At 38.7% G+C, this 21370-nt stretch overlaps 1 protein-coding gene across 1 annotated transcript; it reads left to right on the top strand.

The window, feature by feature from the left end:
• Positions 1 to 8540: 8540 nt before the first annotated feature.
• LOC138905111 (uncharacterized) lies at positions 8541 to 9707 on the top strand. The gene is made up of 4 exons (XM_070193615.1): positions 8541 to 8648; positions 8691 to 8841; positions 8926 to 9098; positions 9444 to 9707. Exons 1-4 carry the CDS (start codon positions 8541 to 8543, stop codon positions 9705 to 9707), a joined length of 696 nt encoding a protein of 231 aa, XP_070049716.1.
• Positions 9708 to 21370: the final 11663 nt, after the last annotated feature.

The raw sequence follows: 21370 nt of genomic DNA, 5'->3' as shown, positions 1-21370 counted from the left end.
ACAAGTGCACAAGCTACTAGAATAATACAAATAAAGGTTTGAATAAAATTCAAGTTGTTTGAAAGATAATACACAACAAAGATAAGATAGAAGGGGACTTCAGAACTCAGTTATATCTCAAGTCTCCTCGGAGTAGCTGAATCCGAGCATGTCTATGGTACGCCGCTGGGACCAACTCCAAAATCTGCACAAGAAGTGCAGAGTGTAGTATGAGTACAACCGACACCATGTACTCCGTAAGTGTCGAGCCTAACCTCGATGAAGTAGTGACGAGGCTATGACAAGACACTTACGTAAATAACATGTACAAGTATATACAAATACGAAGCAACAATAACACAATAAATAACAAATATAAATTTGGGAAGGAACATGCGAAGGGGAATGATATAGAAATTTCAGCAGAAGGAGTGTCACGCAACAGCCAATTGATTCATCAACAATAAAATGAGCAACTGATAATATGAAAATGGCACGGCACCACCCTTCGTGCTTTTACTCTCATTCCTCCCATAAACTGATAAATAAATAATAATAATTGGCACGGCATCACCCTTCGTGCTTTAACTCTCTTTTGGCACGGCATCACCCTTCGTGCTTTTACACTCTCTGAAAATGACACAGCATCACCCTTCGTGCTTTTACACTCACAAATGGCACGACAACACCCTTAGTGCTTTTGCACTCTTTCTCACCATGACAATGGTAGTGTAAATAATAAAAATGGTACGGCATCACCTTCGTGCTTTTACACACTTCCCTACCATGAAAATAATAATATAAATTCGGAATAGTATTTAAATGCGGGGATATACACTCATCAATCAATTCAGTACCAGAATACCGACTTCACCTTCCAAAATATTCAACAATAATTAAATGAATAATAATTTCATGAATAATGATCAAATAATCAATAATAAACTCAAGCAGGAATATCTTAATTAAATAGGCAATTATTCTCGATAAACAAATTTCACCCGCATACTTTGACACAACCACAACGCATAAGTACTCGTCACCTCACATATACGTTGTACCCGCACATTAAGTCACGTAGCAAATAGACAAATAAGTCCTACTCCCTCAAGTCAAAGTTAACCATGACACTTACCTTGCTTTGCAACCAAATTCAAAGTTTAGAATTTCTATTTTAACAACTGGATGCCCGAATCACGTCAAACCAACTCCGTTTCTCATCAAATTTGGCAGACAAGTCATAAATATAGTAATTGAGCTATACTGGGTTCCGGAACCAAAATACGGACCCGGTATCAACAAAGTCAAACATTGGTCAATTCTTTAAAGTCACTAAGCCTTTAAACTATAAATTTGGACAACATGCGATAACTCGAGCTAGAGAACTCCGAATTTGATTCTGGGCATATACCCAAGTCCCAAATCAAGATACGGACCTACTAGAACTATCAAAATAATAATCTGGGTCCGTTTGTTCAAAATATTGACCAAAGTCAACCCAATTGAGTTTTACAGCTTTATTTCACATTTTAATCAATTTTTCACATAATCACTTTCCAGAAAAATTTACGGACTGCACACACAAGTCGAGGAATGATGAATAGTGCTATCTGAGATTTCAGAATACAAAAATCATTATTAAATTTAAAGATGACCCTTTGGGTCATCACATTCTCCACCTCTAAAACAAATATTCATCCTCGAACGGAATTAGAAAAGTACTTGAGCTGGTAAAGAGGTGTGGATATTTACTCCGCATGTCCGACTCGGACTCCCAGGTAGATGCTTCTACCTGCTGACCTCTCCATTACACCCGAACTGAAGGATAACTCTTAGACCTCAACTGTCGGACCTGCCGAGCTAGAATAGCAACTGGCTCCTCTTCATAAGTCAAATCTTTGTCCAATTGGACTGAGCTGAAATCTAATACATGGGACGGATCACCATGATATTTTCGGAGCATAGATACATGGAACACCGGATGAACTGCTGATAAACAGGTGGTGTGCAAGCCTGTAGGTGCATTGCTGATAAACTGTTTTCAATCATGGGTCTAGTGTTGCTGTAGTAGCTGCTATTGGAACTTTATAGAGTTTCTCTATGTATTGCAAATCTGAAATTACTTCACTTAAGGTCCATTTCTACTTTTGATCTTTATTTCATGCATGGCGTGATGTTTAATGTTTTTGAGCTTACACTACTGGGGCACTGCATATATGTTTATGGTTTGATTTGTTCTTAGTTTGAAAAACTACTGTGATGCTATTCCAGTTTCTTTTTATTAGCTTTACAACTGCAATCTAGTGGTAATAGTTATGGCTTTAGATTCCATTTGTATGTTTCTAGTTGTTTGTTAAATAAATCAGGTGAATAAGGTTTCATTGTAATTGAACTTGGTTTAGAATTCACGAAGATTGGTTTGGTGTTTTACTGGTGGGTCAGCGTCTTTTTCTTGTAAAATTGAAGTGTGTCAGGTGATTTAATTTGAAGTTGGGCTCATTTGAGTTACTGGATACAAGACTGAAATCAGATTTTGACTTAAGAATACTTGCTTGGTTTTGAAAGTATGTGGGTCGAAGGAATTCAATTATATGGGGTCCATAGAAATGGATAACAAGATGACCCAATATTTTCATAATCTAGTCCAATTAATAACGCCAGTAATGTTGGTAGAATGTAGTGTTCTCCGACTTCTTGCTTAGTGTTATTTGACATTAGACAATTAATTTCATCAATAAGACCATACTATTTTTCCACAGTAATTTCATACTCATGCCTCACAATTATCTCAAACTTAAGAAATGACTATTGAATGCGATAGTATGCTTTAGGCGCGCTCTTAAATCTATTATCGTGATTATGTATATGTCTGCGTGACATAGTTGCAATTTTCAAAAATAAAGGCAAGGTATGTGTCCGCGCAACTTTGACCAAACAATCTCAATAATAATAAAGTGTTCTTAATTATGTACACGTACACATGACACCAAACAAACGACTGCACACACATAGTTCGTTTCAAGATAATTCCTTAATTGCGAATAATCAACCAATAAAAGCGGATAGATAAAACATGTAAACCAATAAAATATAGTTTATCCAAAAATAATATAAGCCAAATATAGTTAATAAAGCGACCGTGCTAGAACCACAGGATTCGGGGAATGCCTTACACCTTCTCCCCGGTCAACAGAATTCCTTACTCGAGCTTTGTTTTCGGAGACCAATAATAATAGAGTCAAACTTTCCTTTGACTAGGGATTCAAATAAAAGGTGACTTGGAACACCCAAAAACTCAATTCCAAATGGCGACTCTGTAAATAAAATACTCCCTACTCAAGTTTGTCACTTTAATTGGAAAAACTCTTTAACCCACAACAATCCATAAAATACATATATATTTTTTGGGGGGGGGGGGAGGGGGGAAGGGAGGGGTGTGACACCTCTGGCGACTCTGCTGGGGAACTCTCAAGAATTCGAGCTTGTATATTGATTTTTTTGGCATTATTATTTTTTGTATATATTGTGATTTATTTGGGCCTAATGTGCTACTTGTCCACTTTTTACCGCTTTAATATTGTTGAACTGTATATATAAATACTATCCTCTTTCGCACCCCTCTAAGTCTTCTGATAGTTAGTTATGTTGTGTTTGCCTACCAGCATCACAAAATTTCTGTCTTGAGATAAAGCAGTTAGCCTGCCAGCTTCTGGTGAATGATTTAGTCACACATGTTTAGTCGGGAGAGTCGTTAGCTAGCCAGTGTTGTTCTACTACTGGTGACGCTTGACGCTCCTCGATTCGGGTTATCCGCCCAGGTAAGCCAGATCTAGATACCATCTCCTTTAGGATTTGAAAACTTAGAAGAACAAGCCACAAGCAATGAATATCCCTAGTAGGCTACGCTTTATTTGCATCATGTGCATTGGATTTAGCGGGACTCGACATAGGGGTCGGGCCCGTCTAGGACATGTACCAATTTTTCAAACCAGCATGTTCATTTTTCTGTGCTATATGTAATATTACTTGGTAGGCTTTACTCAAATGTTGACCGACTTTAGGATAGATTGGTTAAACATAGGAGAGAGAAAGAGAAAATTTCCTCCACGTTTTAATAAAGTTTCCATTTTTTTAAAAGAAGAAAAAGGTTTTGAAGTGTTCTAATGTGTAAAATCACAATTTTCAAAATTATTTTTATTTTAACCGAACTACGTGGATCTGATTCTCACCGTATAAGAGATACGTAGGTAAATCTCATCGGTTCCGTCCCCCAATTTTCAAAAATCCAAAAAAATATTTTTCTTTAATTCTTTCTTTAGAAGTCTTTCTTTGGTAAGTCAAATCCAAAATTAAAAAAATATATTCTTCCTTTTTAAAAAAAAAAGGTCTTTCTCCCAAAATTCAAAAAAATATTTTCTGTCTTTTGAAATTTAGAAAAACACTGAAAATCCAAAATATTTTCGTTCTTTTTTTTAAAAAGTATGTTTTTCGAAGATTCCAAAAACAAAAGAAAAGTAAAATAAAAAAATCTGTCTTTAGAAGTTTTCTTTCAACAAAATAACAAAATTCCAAAAAACAAAAAAAAATCGAAATATTTTCCTTGTTAGCAGCTTTTATGGGATTATTTGTATATGAGTAAAAAAAAGAGTTAGTTTATTTTACTTTATTCCTGATTTGACCGAATAACGCGGGTCTGATTCTCACAGGATGTGAGATACGTAGGCAAACCTCATCGGTTTAGGCCCAAAATTTTCAAAAATCTAAAAATATATTTTTCTTTAATTCCTTCTTTAGAAGTCTTTCTTTGGTAAGTCAAATCCAAAATTCCAAAAATATATTCTTCCTTTTTAAAAAAAAAAAGTATTTCTCCCAAAATTCAAAAAAATAATCCAAAAAAATATTTTCTGTCTTTTTAAATTTACAAAAAAAAAATGAAAATCCAAAATATTTTCATTCTTTTTTAAAAAGTATTTTTTTCGAAGATTAAAAAAAGAAAAGTAAAATAAAAAAATCTTTTTTTAGAAGTTTTCTTTCAACAAAAAAATAAAATTCTAAAAAACAAAAAAATCCGAAATATTTTCCTTGTTAGCAGCTTTTATGGGATTATTTGTATATGAGTAAAACAAAAATAGTTAGTTTATATTACTTTATTCCTGATTTGACCAAACTACGCGGGTCTGATTTTTACCGGATGTGAGTTACATAGGCAAACCTCATTGGTTCCGGCCCCAATTTTCAAAAAAATAAAATCCAAAAATATTTTCCCTTTCCTTAATTCTTTCTTAGAATCCTTTCCTTAGAAAATTCAAAAAGAAAATCAAATCCAAAAATATTTTTCTTCTTTTCCGAAGTCTTTCATTCAAAAAAAAATCAAATAAAAAATATTTTCTTTCTTCTTTAGAAGTCATTCTTTCGAAAATTCCCAAAAAAAAATAAAATTATAAAATAATATATAAAATTATCAAAATCCAAGAATATATTCTTTATTCTTAAAGAATCTTCCTTTCAAAAATTCCCCCCAAAAAAATCAAAATTCAAAAATAATTTCCTTGTTAGGAGCTTTTGTGGTCAGTTTGTAAATGAAAACAAATAAAGGGAAAAAAAAGTAAGTTTATTTACTTTATTCCTGAACTACGTAATGATCTGATTCATGCGGCGTTATGATACGTAGGCAATCCCAATCGGATTCGATCATAGCCATAAATAAATTGAGTGAAAAAATAAACCGAAAAAAAAAGAGAAACAAATTGAGTGAAAAATAAAGAAAAGAGTGAAAACAAATAACAGAGAAAAACAAAGAGCGAAAAATAACAAAAAGAGAAAGAAAAAGAAATCAAGATATGAAAAAACAAATTCAAAAAACAAATGCCTCCTCGGAAAGAATCAATTCACCTCTATCTAAATGATGATGATCAAAACATTAATATGGAACATAAGGTCTATGAATACACAACAGGCCTTTCCTAGGGTGATCAACATGAATAGGGAGCATAATTTTTGTGTAGTTGCATTGATGGAGCCTTTTCAAAAGAAGGGACTCATTGATAGATATAGAAGGAGGTTGAATATGGAGACTGCTTATGCAAATATTAATGGGCAAATATGGTTGTTCTTCGATGCAGTGGTGGAATGGGAATTAGTGGAGGATACTGAGCAACAGGTGACTGTGAGAGTGTTTCACCATGACCTGGGGCAACACATGATGATGACATTTGTTTATGCAAAATGTTCAGCAATGGAGAGGTTGGAATTGTGGGATCACTTGTATTTCTTAGCAAGTGATATGGAATTACCATGGTTGGTAGGAGGGGATTTCAATGTGGTATTGCATGAAGATGAGAAAATAGGTGGACTTCCAGTACACCCTCCTGAATATGAGGATTTTGCATTTTGTGTAAACTCTTGTGGTTTGTTTGAGCAAGGGTACAAAGGAAGTCCATTTACATGGTGGAATGGGAGATCCAATGCTGAGTTAATATTCAAGAGATTGGATAGGAGTTTTGTGAATTTGCCATTTCAGAACATGTTGCCAACTATTGAAGTTGAGCATCTAATCAGAACTGGATCAGATCATGCACCATTACTAAAAACATGTGGGGAGAAGACAACCAATTTTGTCAAGCCTTTCAGGTTCTTGAACTTTTGGACAAAGCATGATACATTCATGGATGTGGTGAGGCAGAATTAGGAAGCTGATTTCATAGGGGATCCATTTTTGCTGCTCAACCAGAATATCAAGAGGGTGAGGGCAGCACTTTCAAAATGGAGTAGGGAAATATTTGGTGATATCTTCAAGCAATTGGCTATTTTGGAGGACATTGTTAGGGTGAAGGAGATGTTGTTTGAAGAAGGGCCTACAACTGAGAATAGGATTGTGCTTCAAAAGGCTCAATCTGAATTGAAGAAATACTTGAGTATTGAGGAGCAGTATTGGAAGCAAAAAGCTGGGATGAATTGGTTTGCTGAAGGAGATAGGAATACAAGTTTCTTTCACAATCATGTCAATGGCAAAAGAAAGAAATTGCAATTGAAGAGGATCAAAAGTGACAGTGGGTATGGATGGAAGACAGGATCAATTGGCTACAGTAGCAGTGGACTTCTATTAAAAATAGTTCACAAATGAAGGTGATGCTTCTGAATTTTCCTTGCTCAATAATGTACATTCAATAGTCACTATGGATCAGAATTTAGAACTTAGCAGATTGCCAACAATTGAAGAAGTAAGGGCAGCAGTTTTTGAGCTTAGTAGGGAGAGTGCTAGTGGTCCTTATGGATTCACTGGACTGTTTTATCAAACATGCTGGGATGTTATAGGTGCTGATATTCACAACATGGTGCTACACTTCTATGGATAAGCTGCATTGCCTAAATCCATCACTCACACCAATCTAGTGTTGTTGCCCGAGAAACCTACAGTTGAGACCTTCTCTGATTTAAGACCTATTAGTTTGAGCAACTTCATTAACAAGGTATTGTCTAGGGTGTTACATGACAGATTAGAGAGTTTTCTGCCATCTCTAATATCCTAATCAATCCGGATTTGTAAAGGGTAGGAGTATATTCGAGAACATCTTATTTACTCAAGAAATTGTCACTGACATAAGGTTAAAGGGAAAGACAACTAATATAGTGATCAAGCTTGATATGGCTAAGGCCTATGATAGGGTTTCATGGAAGTACTTATTGCATGTGCTAGGGAAGATGGGATTTTCTGAGCACTTCATCAACATGGTGTGGAACTTGTTGTCAAATAACTGGTATTCAGTATTGGTGAATGGGCAGTCCTCAGGGTTCTTTAAGTCTACAAGGGGTGTGAAACAAGGGGATCCCCTATCTCCAGCATTATTCATTCTGTCAGCTGAGGTACTTTCCAGGTCTTTGAATAAGCTCTTTGAAGACAAGTCATCTGCTCATCCTCCCTCCTTGAGCAAGATTATGGCAGTGTTGGGGAACTATGAGAAGATATCAGGTCAGATGATCAACAAAGATAAGAGTTCATACTACATGCATTCAAAGGTTGCTAATGGATTGTTTCAGGCAGTTGGAGTTATTACAGGATTTGCAAGAGGTAAATTCCCCTTCATATATCTAGGGTGTCCTATTTTTTACACTAGAAGGAGGAAGGACTATTATGAGGATCTTATCAAGAAGGTGAAGGCTAAATTGCATTCATGGAAAGAAAAATTGTTGTCATTTGGAGGAAAGGAAACACTCATCTCTAATGTGTTGCAAAGTATGCCAGTTCATATGTTATCAATCCTTGATCCACCAAACAACATCCTGGAGCATCTACATAAGACTTTTGCTTGGTTCTTTTGGAGCACAAAGGAAGAAGGGAGAAGCAGACACTGGGCTTCATGGAAAAATCTTTGCCTTCCTAAAGAAGAAGGGGGCCTAGGTTTTAGGTCCTTACATGATGTCTCAAGGGCACTGTTTGCTAAACTATGGTGGAGGTTTAGGACCATAAAATCTTTGTGGTCTAATTTCATGTGGAATAAGTATTGCAAGAAGGAGTACCAACAGTGGTGAATTTTAAGGGAGGGTCTCATGTTTGGAGACAAATGTTGAATTCTATGGAAGAAGTAGAACATGAGATCATATGGGAATTGAAGAGTGGAACCACTAATATTTGGCATGAAAATTGGACTGGATTGGGTGCACTTTATCACGTATTACCTGAAGACTTTCCAATCAATGAAAATCTTCAGTAGGTGGCAGAACTGCGGCAAGGGGAAGCATGGGATGATCAGTTGCTAGATCAAACTTTCAATGAGGAAATTGCTGAACATATAAGGCTAAATGTGCATTGTGAAGGAAGTGAGGGATATTGGGATAGGCCATACTGGATGCCAACTCCTTCAGGCAAGTTCAGTGTTAGCAGTGCCTGGCAAATATTAAGGCATAGGACTGATCCTAATCAGGAATTTAAGTTAATGTGGATTAAAGGTTTGCCATTCAAGATATCCTTCTTCTTGTGGAGATTGTGGAGGCAGAAAATAGCCACTGATGACATGTGGAGAAGGCAAGGGCAAATGGTGATGTCTAGGTGTTGGTGTTGTCAGCAGCCCCAAAAGGAATCTATTAAGCATATATTTGTCACAAGTCCTACTGCCTCTAAGGTATGGAACTTGTTCATGGGGGCTGCTGGAATTACTGTACAATTAATTCAATTGAAGCAGATTATAAGGCATTGGTGGTATGCTCAGTGTTGTCAAAAATTAAAGCCACTATTTCAAGCAGTACCAGCTATCATCACTTGAGAGATTTGGAAGAGAAGAAATGCAGGTAAACATGGGGGTTCAGTGTCCACAAATAGGGTGATTCATGAGATAAATAGGACATTGAATCAACTGGCAAGGGTGAGGTATGCTTGGATGCCTAATATTCCATTGTTATGGCCAGACATGATTCAATACTTTGAAGCATATAAACCTATATTTATCACTACAAGAGTAACATAGCAGCTTCCTTTTCATGGTTGGTACAAATGTAATACTGATGGAGCCTCAAAGAGCAATCCTGGACCTAGCTCCCTAGGCTTTTGTGTGAGGGATGATGAAGGTGATGTGGTGTATGCTTGGGCAGTAGACTTGGGATTGACAACTAATGTGGTAGCTGAAGCTAAGGCTATTCTTCAAGGGTTGGAATATTGTGTGGAGCATGATCTTCACCCTCTCATATTAGAGACTGATTCATTGGTGATGAAGAAGGTGATAGAAGGGGAATAGGATCCTCCTTGGGTAATTGCACAGGATGTGAAGAAAATTATAGAGATGAGGGACAATTTCAATATGATCTTTCAACATGTGTTCAGAGAAGGCAACTCAGTGGCGGACTTTATAGCTAACATTGTGTTTTCTTTTGCAGGTACATCTGAGTTTCATTCATTCTCTGAATTGCCTAGTGTAGGGAGGAGGTTGATCAATCTATACAAATATCAATCACCTAACCTTAGGGTTAGGATAGCAAAGAGAAGAACCCCAGACTGATGGCTTCACAGGATTGGACTCTGCACAAACCTACATGTTTTTTTGTCTCATTCAGTATGCTATTAAGGTACTTTCCAATGGTATTAGTATGGTCTCATGCTCATTCTGGGGGTGCTTCGATAGTGTACAGAAAAAATGCGATAAGCAGGTGTAGGATGGTACAATTTATCCTACTTCTGATATGTCCAAATGCTAAGGAAAATGTTGAACTCATCATATGGTATTTCTGGAGATTGTTGAATCATTTCTCAGTGGTATTATCATGCTTTCATGCTCAATCTGAGGATGGTTTAGCAATGTTTAGAATGATGTCTACATTAAAGGTTCTAGTAGGGAAGGATCTGAGCTTACAAGATCACAAAAAGGCACAGTTTCAAAGCCTGGCCTTTGCCTTGCAAAGCCTGCTTAAAGCCAGCTCATTCCTGGCTTTTGCCTTGAAAAGCCGGCCTAAAGCCAGCTCATGCCTAGATTTTGCCTTGCAAAGCCTGCCTAAAGCTAGCTCAAGCCTGGGTTTTGCCTTGCAAAGCCTACCTAAAGCCAGCTCAAGCCTGGCTTTTGCCTTGCAAAGCCTGCGTAAAGCCAGCTCAAGCCTGGCTTTTGCCCTGCAAAGCCTGCCTAAAGCCAGCTCAAGCTTGGCTTTTTCCTTGCAAAGCCTTCCTAAAGCCAGGCTCCTCTTCTACACATTAATTTTGATGAGTGAGCACATGATTAATACTTGGACAAAATCAGTCCACTGCATATGGAGATCATATAATAGCTACACTTGGAAGACTATGCTGGCTTCAACTCTGTGGTGGAGATGTTTGGAATTCATTTTAGCCTATGGACAGTATACCCTGGCGCCTGGTGAGAGCTTAATAGGTGTTGCTTGGTATTTATCTATGACAATTGGATTCACATGCACTGATAGGAGAAGGAAGCATTCAACTTATTATGTTGCAATAGCTAGTTCATTAGATTTTACCCTTTCTATCTTTTTAATTGCTAGTAGCTTCATGCCTTCTATTTTGGTTTGGACATCTTGTAAGCTTTGAACCCATTTTGGGATTTTATTTATATATTAGCCACTAGGCAAGTGCTGCCGAGTGGTATAGTTGCTTAAAAAAAACATTCACCCCTATTGGTGAATCATACTCGAGCTTGTTCCAAAAGCTAATCAGTTTAGGTGTGCTGCAGCCAGTGGCCCCGAACAGGCCAAGCCCCGAGTCCCCCTTACACCAGGCTAATGCTAGATATGAATACTACTCTAGAGCAGTGGGACATGATACGGAAGACTATTGAACTCTTAAGAGAGCAGTGGAAGACCTCATCGAGCTCAAGGCAATAATGCTTAGGGATGAAGAGGCCCCTAATATGATGAACAATACTCTGCCTACTCACACCAATGGGCCAGTATTCAGAATGATCTATGAAGATGAAGAATTTGATCCGGCACTAAAGTCCATTGCCGAGACAGAAGAAAAGCAAAAAAAAACAGTCGCCAAGCTTGAAAGTCCCCCATCAGACGGGAGTCTCGGTAGCCAGTCTTGCTATCCTTTTTGTGTTCGAATTATCCCAGGGTGTGATCCGAATATTTTAATTTATTATCTTACTTTCCAATGTAAACCCTTCTATCTTTAAAATTCAAAAGAAAAATAAATAAATAAAATAAAATAAAAATCAAATGAAATTAATATTTCGTTGTCCAGGAATGTCTCTTTTCTTAATCTTGTCACTTTTGTTATTCTCTTTCAGTTCTGTTAATGCAGATTTTAATGACATGACATGCTTGCGGACTTCATGCCCATATCCTAAAATGCTGTCAGACTTTGAAATAATGATTTAAGAGTATTGCCAAAATAAAATAAAGAATCGGAACAACTAAGGGAAATTGGCTCCAGATTGGAAAGGTCCATACATTATAACAAGAGTATTGCCAAAAGAGAGCGTTGTGCCTGGGAAACATCGAAGGAAATATCTCTAAAACAACTGTCAATGCAAGTGCAGTCAAAAGGGACTATGCTTGATCCTCTATATAGCATTAATGTTCTCCGGTTGGGATGAAGAAGGTTTTCTTTCTCACTATCCAAATATTCAACCCTTTGCAAACCCTTTGAGCCAGATCTTATTTTTTTTCTCTCTTTGGAACTTGGAAGTTATTATTGAAAAAATATTTAAATGAAAAATGAAAAAAAATAGAGAAGAAGAAAAGACAAAAAGAAAATGAAATGAAAAAAAGAGGAAAAAAGGAAAGGAAAAGGAAAGAGAAAAGAAAACAAAACAAAAGAAAAAAGCGAAAGAAAAATATAAAAAACAAAGTTCCTTGAACTACGTTTGACTTGATTCCGAAAGGATATGTAGGCAGCCTCGCTCTGGGGTTCAGTCACACCATAATAAAAATCCACATTCCCCCAAAAGTTGAAACTAGGGCAGGTGTTACAATGGTTCGGTGATGGTTTCGCCTGAGAGGTTCCAAAGTTGTAATTTAATCCAAATCCTTTTTACCCAAAATCCTTTTCAAGTCCTTCCGATCAATCGGCAAAGAGGTTCAAAATGGGAGGATACAGTTACTTGGATCTGATGCAATCAAATTAGAAATAAAATGAGAGGGTCTTATTGGTGAAAACCCTCACGGGCACCGTAAGGCGATGGTAAGCAGAGAAATTAAAATGAGAGAGTCTTGTTAGTGAAAACTCGCAAAGGGCACTATAAGGCAATGGTGAGAAAAGAGAGGTCAAGTGGTGAAAACCCACAAAGGGCGCCACTGATCGAAAAAAGGATCCTCACAACGATTGGCATCGATATAATCCTGGGCAAGGTTTCTCGATTTTGAGACAAAAGTTGTGATGAATTTCTAAGAGTCAGATGGTTTACACAGATCAAGCATCCAGTCCAAAAGGCATGTCATGTTCATTAAGTCCGCATGTACTTCAGATAAGTCCTTTCCTTTCCCCGAAAGGGATACCTCTTGTCTATATTCATTGTCCATTCCATTGTTTGTTGTTCTTTGAATCCATTTCGGTCTAACTCTGTTCCAAAAACTAAGGCAAAGAAGGGATGGCAAGACATATTTACAGGGCTCTCGCATGATACAAGCTAATATGCAAAAAAGGCACCCAGACTCAGCAGGGGAATCAAGTCGACCCCGACTGGCCATGGCGACCGATGCTTACAAATCAAAAACTCTTGTAAGGAGGAAATCAAATAGAAAGTGCCTACAAGGAAAAATGAAGTTAAATAGATTAAGTCCCAAGTGGCTAACCATTTGGCAAAGTTTGAAAAGCCAAAGGTTCCCCAATGCTTTGAAATTGAAAGTTTTGGAGGAAAGAAGTCGAAAGTGAAATGCTACAAAGGCAAAATAAAGTTGAAAAGGTTAAGTACCACACGACCAACCGTCATGTAAAAGTTTGTGAAGTCAAAGGCTCTCCGGGGCCAGAAATGCAAGTGGTATTAAGGAAACGTCTAGTAGGTTGAAATCATCATCAAAAGAAGATGGGCACAAAGACATCAAGGCCACAAACCGACCAGCACTTTTTAAAACTCACAATTTTTCTTTGTTTGCAGCAGGAACAAAGCAGTGCAGAATGGCGATTCCTAAAGAACGAATGTCACCAAAGGTGAGTTTCGCAAAATCTCTATTTTCTTTTATTTTCAGCATGCATCACTGTTACAGATTATTTTCGTAGCTTAACCCAGGTAGAGACTTTTCGCCTAGGGGGATTCAACTCATAGTTCCGGGTAGAAGTACTCTTCGCCCATGCTGTTTTTCGTAGCTTAACCCAGGTAGAACCTTTTTGCCTGGGGGATCCAGCTCATAGTTTTCGGGTAGAAGTACTCTTTGCTCAGTTTGTTTTTCGTAGCTTAACCCAGGTAGAACCTTTTCGCCTAGGGGGATCCAGCTCATAATTTTCGGGTAGAAGTACTCTTTGCTCAGATTGTTTTACGTAGCTTAACCTAGGTAGAACCTTTTTTGCCTAGGGGGATCCAGCTCATAGTTTCGGGTAGAAGTACTCTTTGCTTAGGTTGTTTTACGTAGCTTAACCCAGGTAGAACCTTTTTGCCAAGGGGATTCTGTATTTTTTCAGTAATACAGGGCTCCAAACCCCTGGTTACATTTCCTTTTCAATAATACAGGGCACCAACCCCTGGTTACATTTCCTTTTCAGTAATACAGGGAACCAACCCCTAGTTACATTTTCTTTTCAGTAATACAGGGCGCCAAACCCTGGTTACATTTCCTTTTCAATAATGCAGGGCGCCAACCCCCGGTTACATTTCCTTTTCAGTAATACGATTACATTTCTTTTTCAGTAATACAGGGCGACAACCCCTGGTTACATTTCCTTTTCAGTAATACAGGGTGCCAACCCCTGGTTACATTTCCTTTTCAGTAATACAGGGCGCCAACCCCTAGTTATATTTCCTTTTCAGTATTACAGGGCGACAACCCCTGATTACATTTCCTTTTCAGTAATACAGGGCGCCAACCCCTGGTTATATTTTCTTTTCAGTAATACATGGCGCCAACCCTTGGTTACATTTCCTTTTCAGTAATACAGGGCACCAACCCCTAGTTATATTTCCTTTTCAGTAAACTAGTATAGGGTACCAACCCCTGATTACATTTCCTTACCAGTATAGGGTACACCAATCCCTGATCTGCTTACCAGTATAGGGTACACCAATCCCTAGCTATTTTCTCCAACATAGGGTACACCACTCCCTAGTTGATTTGATCTTAAATGCAGGGTACACCACTCCCTGATATCATTGCCAATATATGATATACCATTCCCTGGCCATATTTTCCCAACATAAGGTACACCAATCCTTAGTTGAGACATTCTTTTGGGACAATAAAGGAATGCTATCCAAAAAAACACAAAAATCATCATGATCTTTTCAAGATACAACATTCCCGATTTTGTTTTTATTTATTGCTTTCAATAAATAAGTAGTTTAGAATTTTGTTACAATAACTCAAAAAAATTTCCTAGTGAAAACTGGCGCAGAAATATTTCGTTCGTTCTTTTGTTTTAGTGTCTGAGCAGGTTTTACCTCGAGGAACAAGGTTCAAGATGACCAAAAGAAGAATTCTCAATCCAGAATAAAGAAAAGAAAGGAAAAGAAGTGAATCCAAATGCAGAAGTAGATGGAAAAGATATGGACTGCTCAAGACATGACTGAAGTTACGAGCTTTACATTTCCCGTTTTGCTCAGAAGAAGTCGTAGATGAACTAGCACCTGCAGCTAGCAAGCATCAAGGTTCAGATCAGAGCCTGCATGAATAATCAATCAAGACTCAAGACCAAGTTTTAGAATACTTATAAATAGGAATCTTGTAACTCATAGATGATAGGTTTGTTTAGTTTCTTTTGATTTTGATGTAATAACAGAACCACAGACCGGAGCCTCGAAGGAACCTCGCTCGACTCTCCAGCTAATCATTCTATCACTCTTCTTAAGCTACACACGACTTGATTCCCTTATAACCCGGGATATGTAGGTTGTCCATAACTAAGACTCGGTCACACTCTTTTCTCTTATCTCTTCCCTTTTGAATAATGGTATGGCCAAAAATTAGTCATACAGCTCATCTTTTCTTTGCCTGAAAACTCTTCATGTTTCCAAGCAAAGAGGGGAATGCTGTAAACACCTAATTTTTGACCATGCTTGAATTTTTTCCCACTCATCTCACCAATACCTCACTTCTCACTCCATATTTCCCGCTTTCATCATCCCACGCGTGTCCCCACCCCACTTTTCTTTGTCCCCCATACTTGTCCCCCACACTTTGTTCCCACTCCACTTTACCTTGTCCCCCATGCTTGTCCCCACTCAGAAAATCCCCCCCCCCCTCCCACATGTCTCCTCCTACATAAAAAGATCTTCCATGAACACCCCACGGGTGGTCATGGATTCCAGCTTCAAAAACATTCCAAAAAACCAGCCAAAATCCAGTCACCAACACCACCTAAGAACACCATCCAAACTAGCAGTTTCAGTCATAGTAAATCCAGCCAAAAACTCCATTAAAATAGTCGAAATTGCAGCAACTTTTCCCCCACGGATCAGCTCCTTTAACACCCAAAATTCATCTGAAAAAATAGCTGAAATCATCACCACATAAAGCTCAAAGAATCAGCCAAATATAGCCATAAAATAGCATCAAACACCAGCAAATTCCAGCCCCAAAGAAATAAAAAATGCGGCACCATTAGCCCTCTGAAATACACCCATAAACGCGGCAAAGGTCTAACTTTGTCTTCCCGTTCAGTCGAGTCCGAGGTCGCCGCCAAGGTCGTAGTTCGTAGATCCGTTCGTGGTTCCAACAAGGTTTTCAATCATGGGTCTAGTGTTGCTGTAGTAGCTGCTATTGGAACTTTATAGAGTTTCTCTATGTATTGCAAATCTGGAATTACTTCACTTAAGGTCCATTTCTACTTTTGATCTTTATTTCATGCATGGCGTGATGTTTAATGTTGTTGAGCTTACACTACTGATGCACTGCTTATATGTTTATGGTTTGATTTGTTCTTAGTTTGAAAAACTATTGTGATGCTATTCTAGTTTCTCTTTATTAGCTTTACAACTGCAATCTAGTGGTAATAGTTATGGATTTAGATTCCATTTGTGTGTTTCTAGTTATTTGTTAAATAAACCAGGTGAATAAGGTTTCATTGTAACTGAACTTGGTTTAGAATTCACGAAGATTGGTTTGGTGTTTTACTGGTGGGTCAGCGTCTTTTTCTTGTAAAATTGAAGTGTGTCAGGTGATTTAATTTGAAGTTGGGCTCATTTGAGTTACTGGATACAAGACTGAAATCAGATTTTGACTTAAGAATACTTGGTTTTGAAAGTATGTGGGTCGAAGGAATTCAATTATATGGGGTCCATAGAAATGGATAACAAGATGACCCAATATTTTCATAATCTAGTCCAATTAATAACTCCAGTAATATTGCTAGAATGTAGTGATCTCCGACTCCTTGCTAAGTGTTATTTGACATTAGACAAATAATTTCATCAATAAGATCATACTATTTTTCCACAATAATTTCATAATCATGCCTCACAATTATCTCAAACTTAAGAAATGACTATGGAATGCGATAGTATGCTTTAGGCGCTATTAAATCTATTATCGTGATTATGTATACGTCCGCGTGACATAGTTACGATTTTCAAAAATAAAGGTAAGGTATGTGTCCGCCCAACTTTGATGAAACAATCTCAATAATAATAAAGTGTTCTTAATTGTGTACACGTACGCGTGACACCAAACAAATGAATACACACATATGGTTCATTTCAAGATAATTCCTTAATTACGAATAATCAACCAATAAAAGCGGATAGATAAAATATGAAAACCAATAAAATACAGTTTATCCAAAAATAATATAAGTCAAATATAGTTAATAAAGCGACCGTGCTAGAACCACGGGATTTGGGAAATGCCTTACACCTTCTCCCCGGTCAACAGAATTGCTTACTCGAGCTTTATTTTCGCACACCAATAATAATAGAGTCAAACTTTCCTTTGACTAGGAATTTAAATAAAAGGTGACTTGGAACACCCAAAAACTCAATTCCAAGTGGCGACTCTGTAAATAAAATAATCCCTACTCAAGTTTGTCACTTTAATTGGAAAAACTCTTTAACCCACAACAATCCATAAAACACATATATCTTTTGGAGGGGTAAAAAGGGATGTGACAACTGGTAGCTATTATTATAGGCAACCTCCTCAAGTGGCAAGAACTGATCCCAAGAACCTCCAAAGTCTATAACACAAGCGCGAAGCATATCTTCCAATATCTGAATAGTGCACTCTGACTGTCCGTCTGTCTGTAGATGAAATGTAGTCCTCAACTCAACTCGCGTGCCTAACTCACTATGTACAGCCCTCCAGAAGTATGAGGTAAACTGTGTACCTCAATCTGAAATAATAGACATGGGCACACCGTGAAGGCGGACAATCTCAAGAAAGTAAATTTTCGCTAACCGCTCTGAAGAATAGGTAACTGCCACTAGAATGAAATGTGCTGACTTGATCAACATGTCCACAGTGACCCAAACTGCGTCAAATTTTCTCTGAGTCCGTGGGAGCCAAACAACAAAATCCATAGTGATACGCTCCCAGTTCCACTCAGGAATTTCTAACTTCTGAAGCAAACCATCAGGTCTCTGATACTCGTACTTGACTTGTTGACAATTTAGACACCGAGCTAAATATGCAACTATATCCTTCTTCATTCTCCTCCACCAATAATGTTTCCATAAATATTGATACATTTTGGCTGCACCTGGATGAATAGAATACCGGGAACTATGTGCCTCTTGAAGAATTAATTCACGAAGCCCGTCAACATTAGGCACACAAATATGACCTTGCATTTGCAGAACTCCATCTTCCCCCACAGTAACCTGTTTGGCATCACTGTGCCACACCGTGTCCTTAAGGACAAGTAAATGAGGATCATCATACTGTCGCTCTCTGATGCACTCATATAAAGAAGACCGAGCGACTGTGCAAGCTAGAACCCGACTGGGTTCTGAAACATCTAACCTCACGAACTGATTAGCCAAAGTATGAACATCTGCTGCTAACGATCTCTCACCCACCGGAATATATGCAAGACTGCCCATACTCACAGCATTTCTACTCAAAGCATCGGACACCACATTGGCCTTTCCGGGGTGATAAAATGGTGATATCATAGTCTTTCAACAACTCCAACCATCTTCTCTGCCTCAAAGTAAGATCTTTTTGTTTGAACAGATACTGAAGGCTACGATGATCAGTAAATACCTCACACGAGACACCGTAGAGGTAATGCCTCCAAATATTTAGCGCATGAACAATGGCTGCCAATTCTAAGTCATGAATAGGATAATTCTTCTCGTGAACTTTCAACTGCCGCAACGCATATGCAATCACCCTGCCATCTTGCATCAATACTGCACCAAGCCTAACGCGAGATGCATCACAATACACCGTATAAGATCCTGAACCTGTGGGTAATAACAACACTAGCGTCGTAGTCAAATCAGTCTTGAGCTTCTAAAAGCTCAACTCACACTCGTTTGACCAACTGAATGGAACACCTTTCTGGGTTAGTATGGTCAATGGGCTTTCTATAAATGAAAACTCCTCCACGAACCGACGATAATAACCTGCCAAACCCAGGAAACTCCGTATCTCTGTAACTGAAGTAGGTCTAGGCCAATTCTGAACAACCTCAATCTTCTTAGGATCCACCTTTATACCTTCTGCCGATACAACATGCCCCAAAAAGACAACTGAGTCTAACCAAAATTTACATTTTGAAAATTTGGCGTATAACTGATTATTTTTCAAAGTCTGAAGCACACTCCGAAGATGCTGCTCATGCTCCTCTCGACTGCTGGAGTAAATCAAGATATCATCAATGAACACAACCATAAAGGAATCCAAAGAAGTCTTGAACACCCAATTCATCAAATCCATAAATGTTGCTGGGGCAATTGTCAGCCCAAATGACATCACTAGGAATTCATAATGCCCATACCGAGTCTGAAAAGCTGTCTTAGGGACATCAGATGCCCTAATCTTCAACTGACGGTAACCAGACCTCAAATCAATCTTCGAAAATACCTTGGCACCCTGAAGCTGATCGAATAAGTCATCAATTCTTGGCAACGGATATTTGTTTTTGATAGTGGCCATATTCAATTGCCGATAATCTATACACATCCTCATAGAACTATCTTTCTTCTTTACAAATAATACAGGTGCACCCCAGGGCGAGACACTGGGTCTAATGAATCCCTGATTAAGCAAGTCTTGTAACTTCTCCTTCAATTCTTTCAACTCCGGCGGGGCTATACGGTATGGTGGGATAGAAATGGGCTGAGTGCTTGGAGCTAAATCAATACAGAAGTCAATATCTCTATCGGGTGGCATCCCCAGCAAATCTACAGGAAATACTTCTGGAAATTCATGAACAACTGGTACTGAGTCCATAGAAGGAACATCCGTACTGGGATTGCGAATATAATCCAAATAGGCTAGACACCCTTTCTCGACCATACGCCGAGCCTTCATATAAGAAATAACCCTGCTGGTAAAATGACCAGGAGTTCCTTTCCACTCTAACTGAGGTAACCCCGGCATGGCTAGGGTCATCATCTTGGTATGACAATCCAATATAGCATGATAAGGTGACAGTCAATCCATACCCAAGATGACATCAAAATCTACCATATCAAGAAGTAGATTATCCACACTAGTCTCAAGGCTACCATTAGTAACCACACACGAACGATAGACATGATCTACCACGATAGAATCTCCCACTGGAGTGGACACACATACAAGAGCACTCAGAGAATCACGAGGCATCACCAGATACGAAGCAAAATAAGAGGATCACCAGATATGAAGCAAAATAAGAGGACACATATATCCTGGATCAAATAGAACCTAAGCATCTCTATGGAAAACTGGAACGATACCTGTAATCACGGCATCGGATGATTTGTCCTCAAGCCTAACTGGAAAAGCATAAAATTGGGGTTGGGCCCCACCACTCTGAACTGCATCCTTGGGATGGCCTCTAACTAGCTGGCCTCCACCTCTAACGTCCTGACCTCCACCTCTAATAGTCTGACCTCCACCTCTAGCTTCTTGACCCCTACCTCTAGCTGGCTGAGCAGGCGGTGAAGCAACTGGTGCTGGAATCATAGCACGAGAACCATGTTGTTGCATGCTGCCCTGAGACCTGGGGCAGAATTAGCAATGTGCCTCGGATCACCACAAGAATAACATGACCTCGGCTATTGTGACTTCTGTGACTGCTGACCCTAAAATTATCCCTGTCGACCTGAGTAACCACCCTGAAAACTCTGGATCGGAGGTGCACTGATAGGAGCTGGTGGTGCACTGTAGGATGCCTGGAGCGCTGAATGAAACAGCCTGGGAGGATGACCCCTACCAAAATTACCCTTGCCTCCAGATGAGGCACCATTGAACCCACCGAACTGACAAGGCCTCTTATTATACCCCTGCCCTCTCTCATGTGCAAGAACCATCTCGATCCTCCTAGCAACATTAGCAGCCCCCTGAAAAGAAATCTCACTTCCAGTCTCCTTGGCCATCTAAAGCCAAATAGGGTAAGTAAGTCCCTCAATAAACCTCCTCACTCTCTCTCCCTCGGTAGGAAGTAAAAGGAGAGCATGACGGGCTAGATCCACAAAATGGGTCTCGTACTGAGTAACAGTCATACTGCCCTACTGGAGACCCTCAAACTGCCTGCAAAAATCCTCTCTCAATGTGATAGGGAGGAACTTCTCTAGAAATAGCCGTGAGAACTGCTCCCAAGTCAGTGTAGGCAACCCAGCTGGTCTGGTCAGCATAAAATCTCTCCACCACCTCTTAG

Source organism: Nicotiana tomentosiformis, chromosome 2 (genome assembly GCF_000390325.3).
Source record: "Nicotiana tomentosiformis chromosome 2, ASM39032v3, whole genome shotgun sequence".
NCBI lineage: Eukaryota > Viridiplantae > Streptophyta > Magnoliopsida > Solanales > Solanaceae > Nicotiana > Nicotiana tomentosiformis.
The sequence above is the reverse complement of the archived record's forward strand: the minus strand, read 5'-3'. Positions and strand labels throughout refer to the sequence as shown.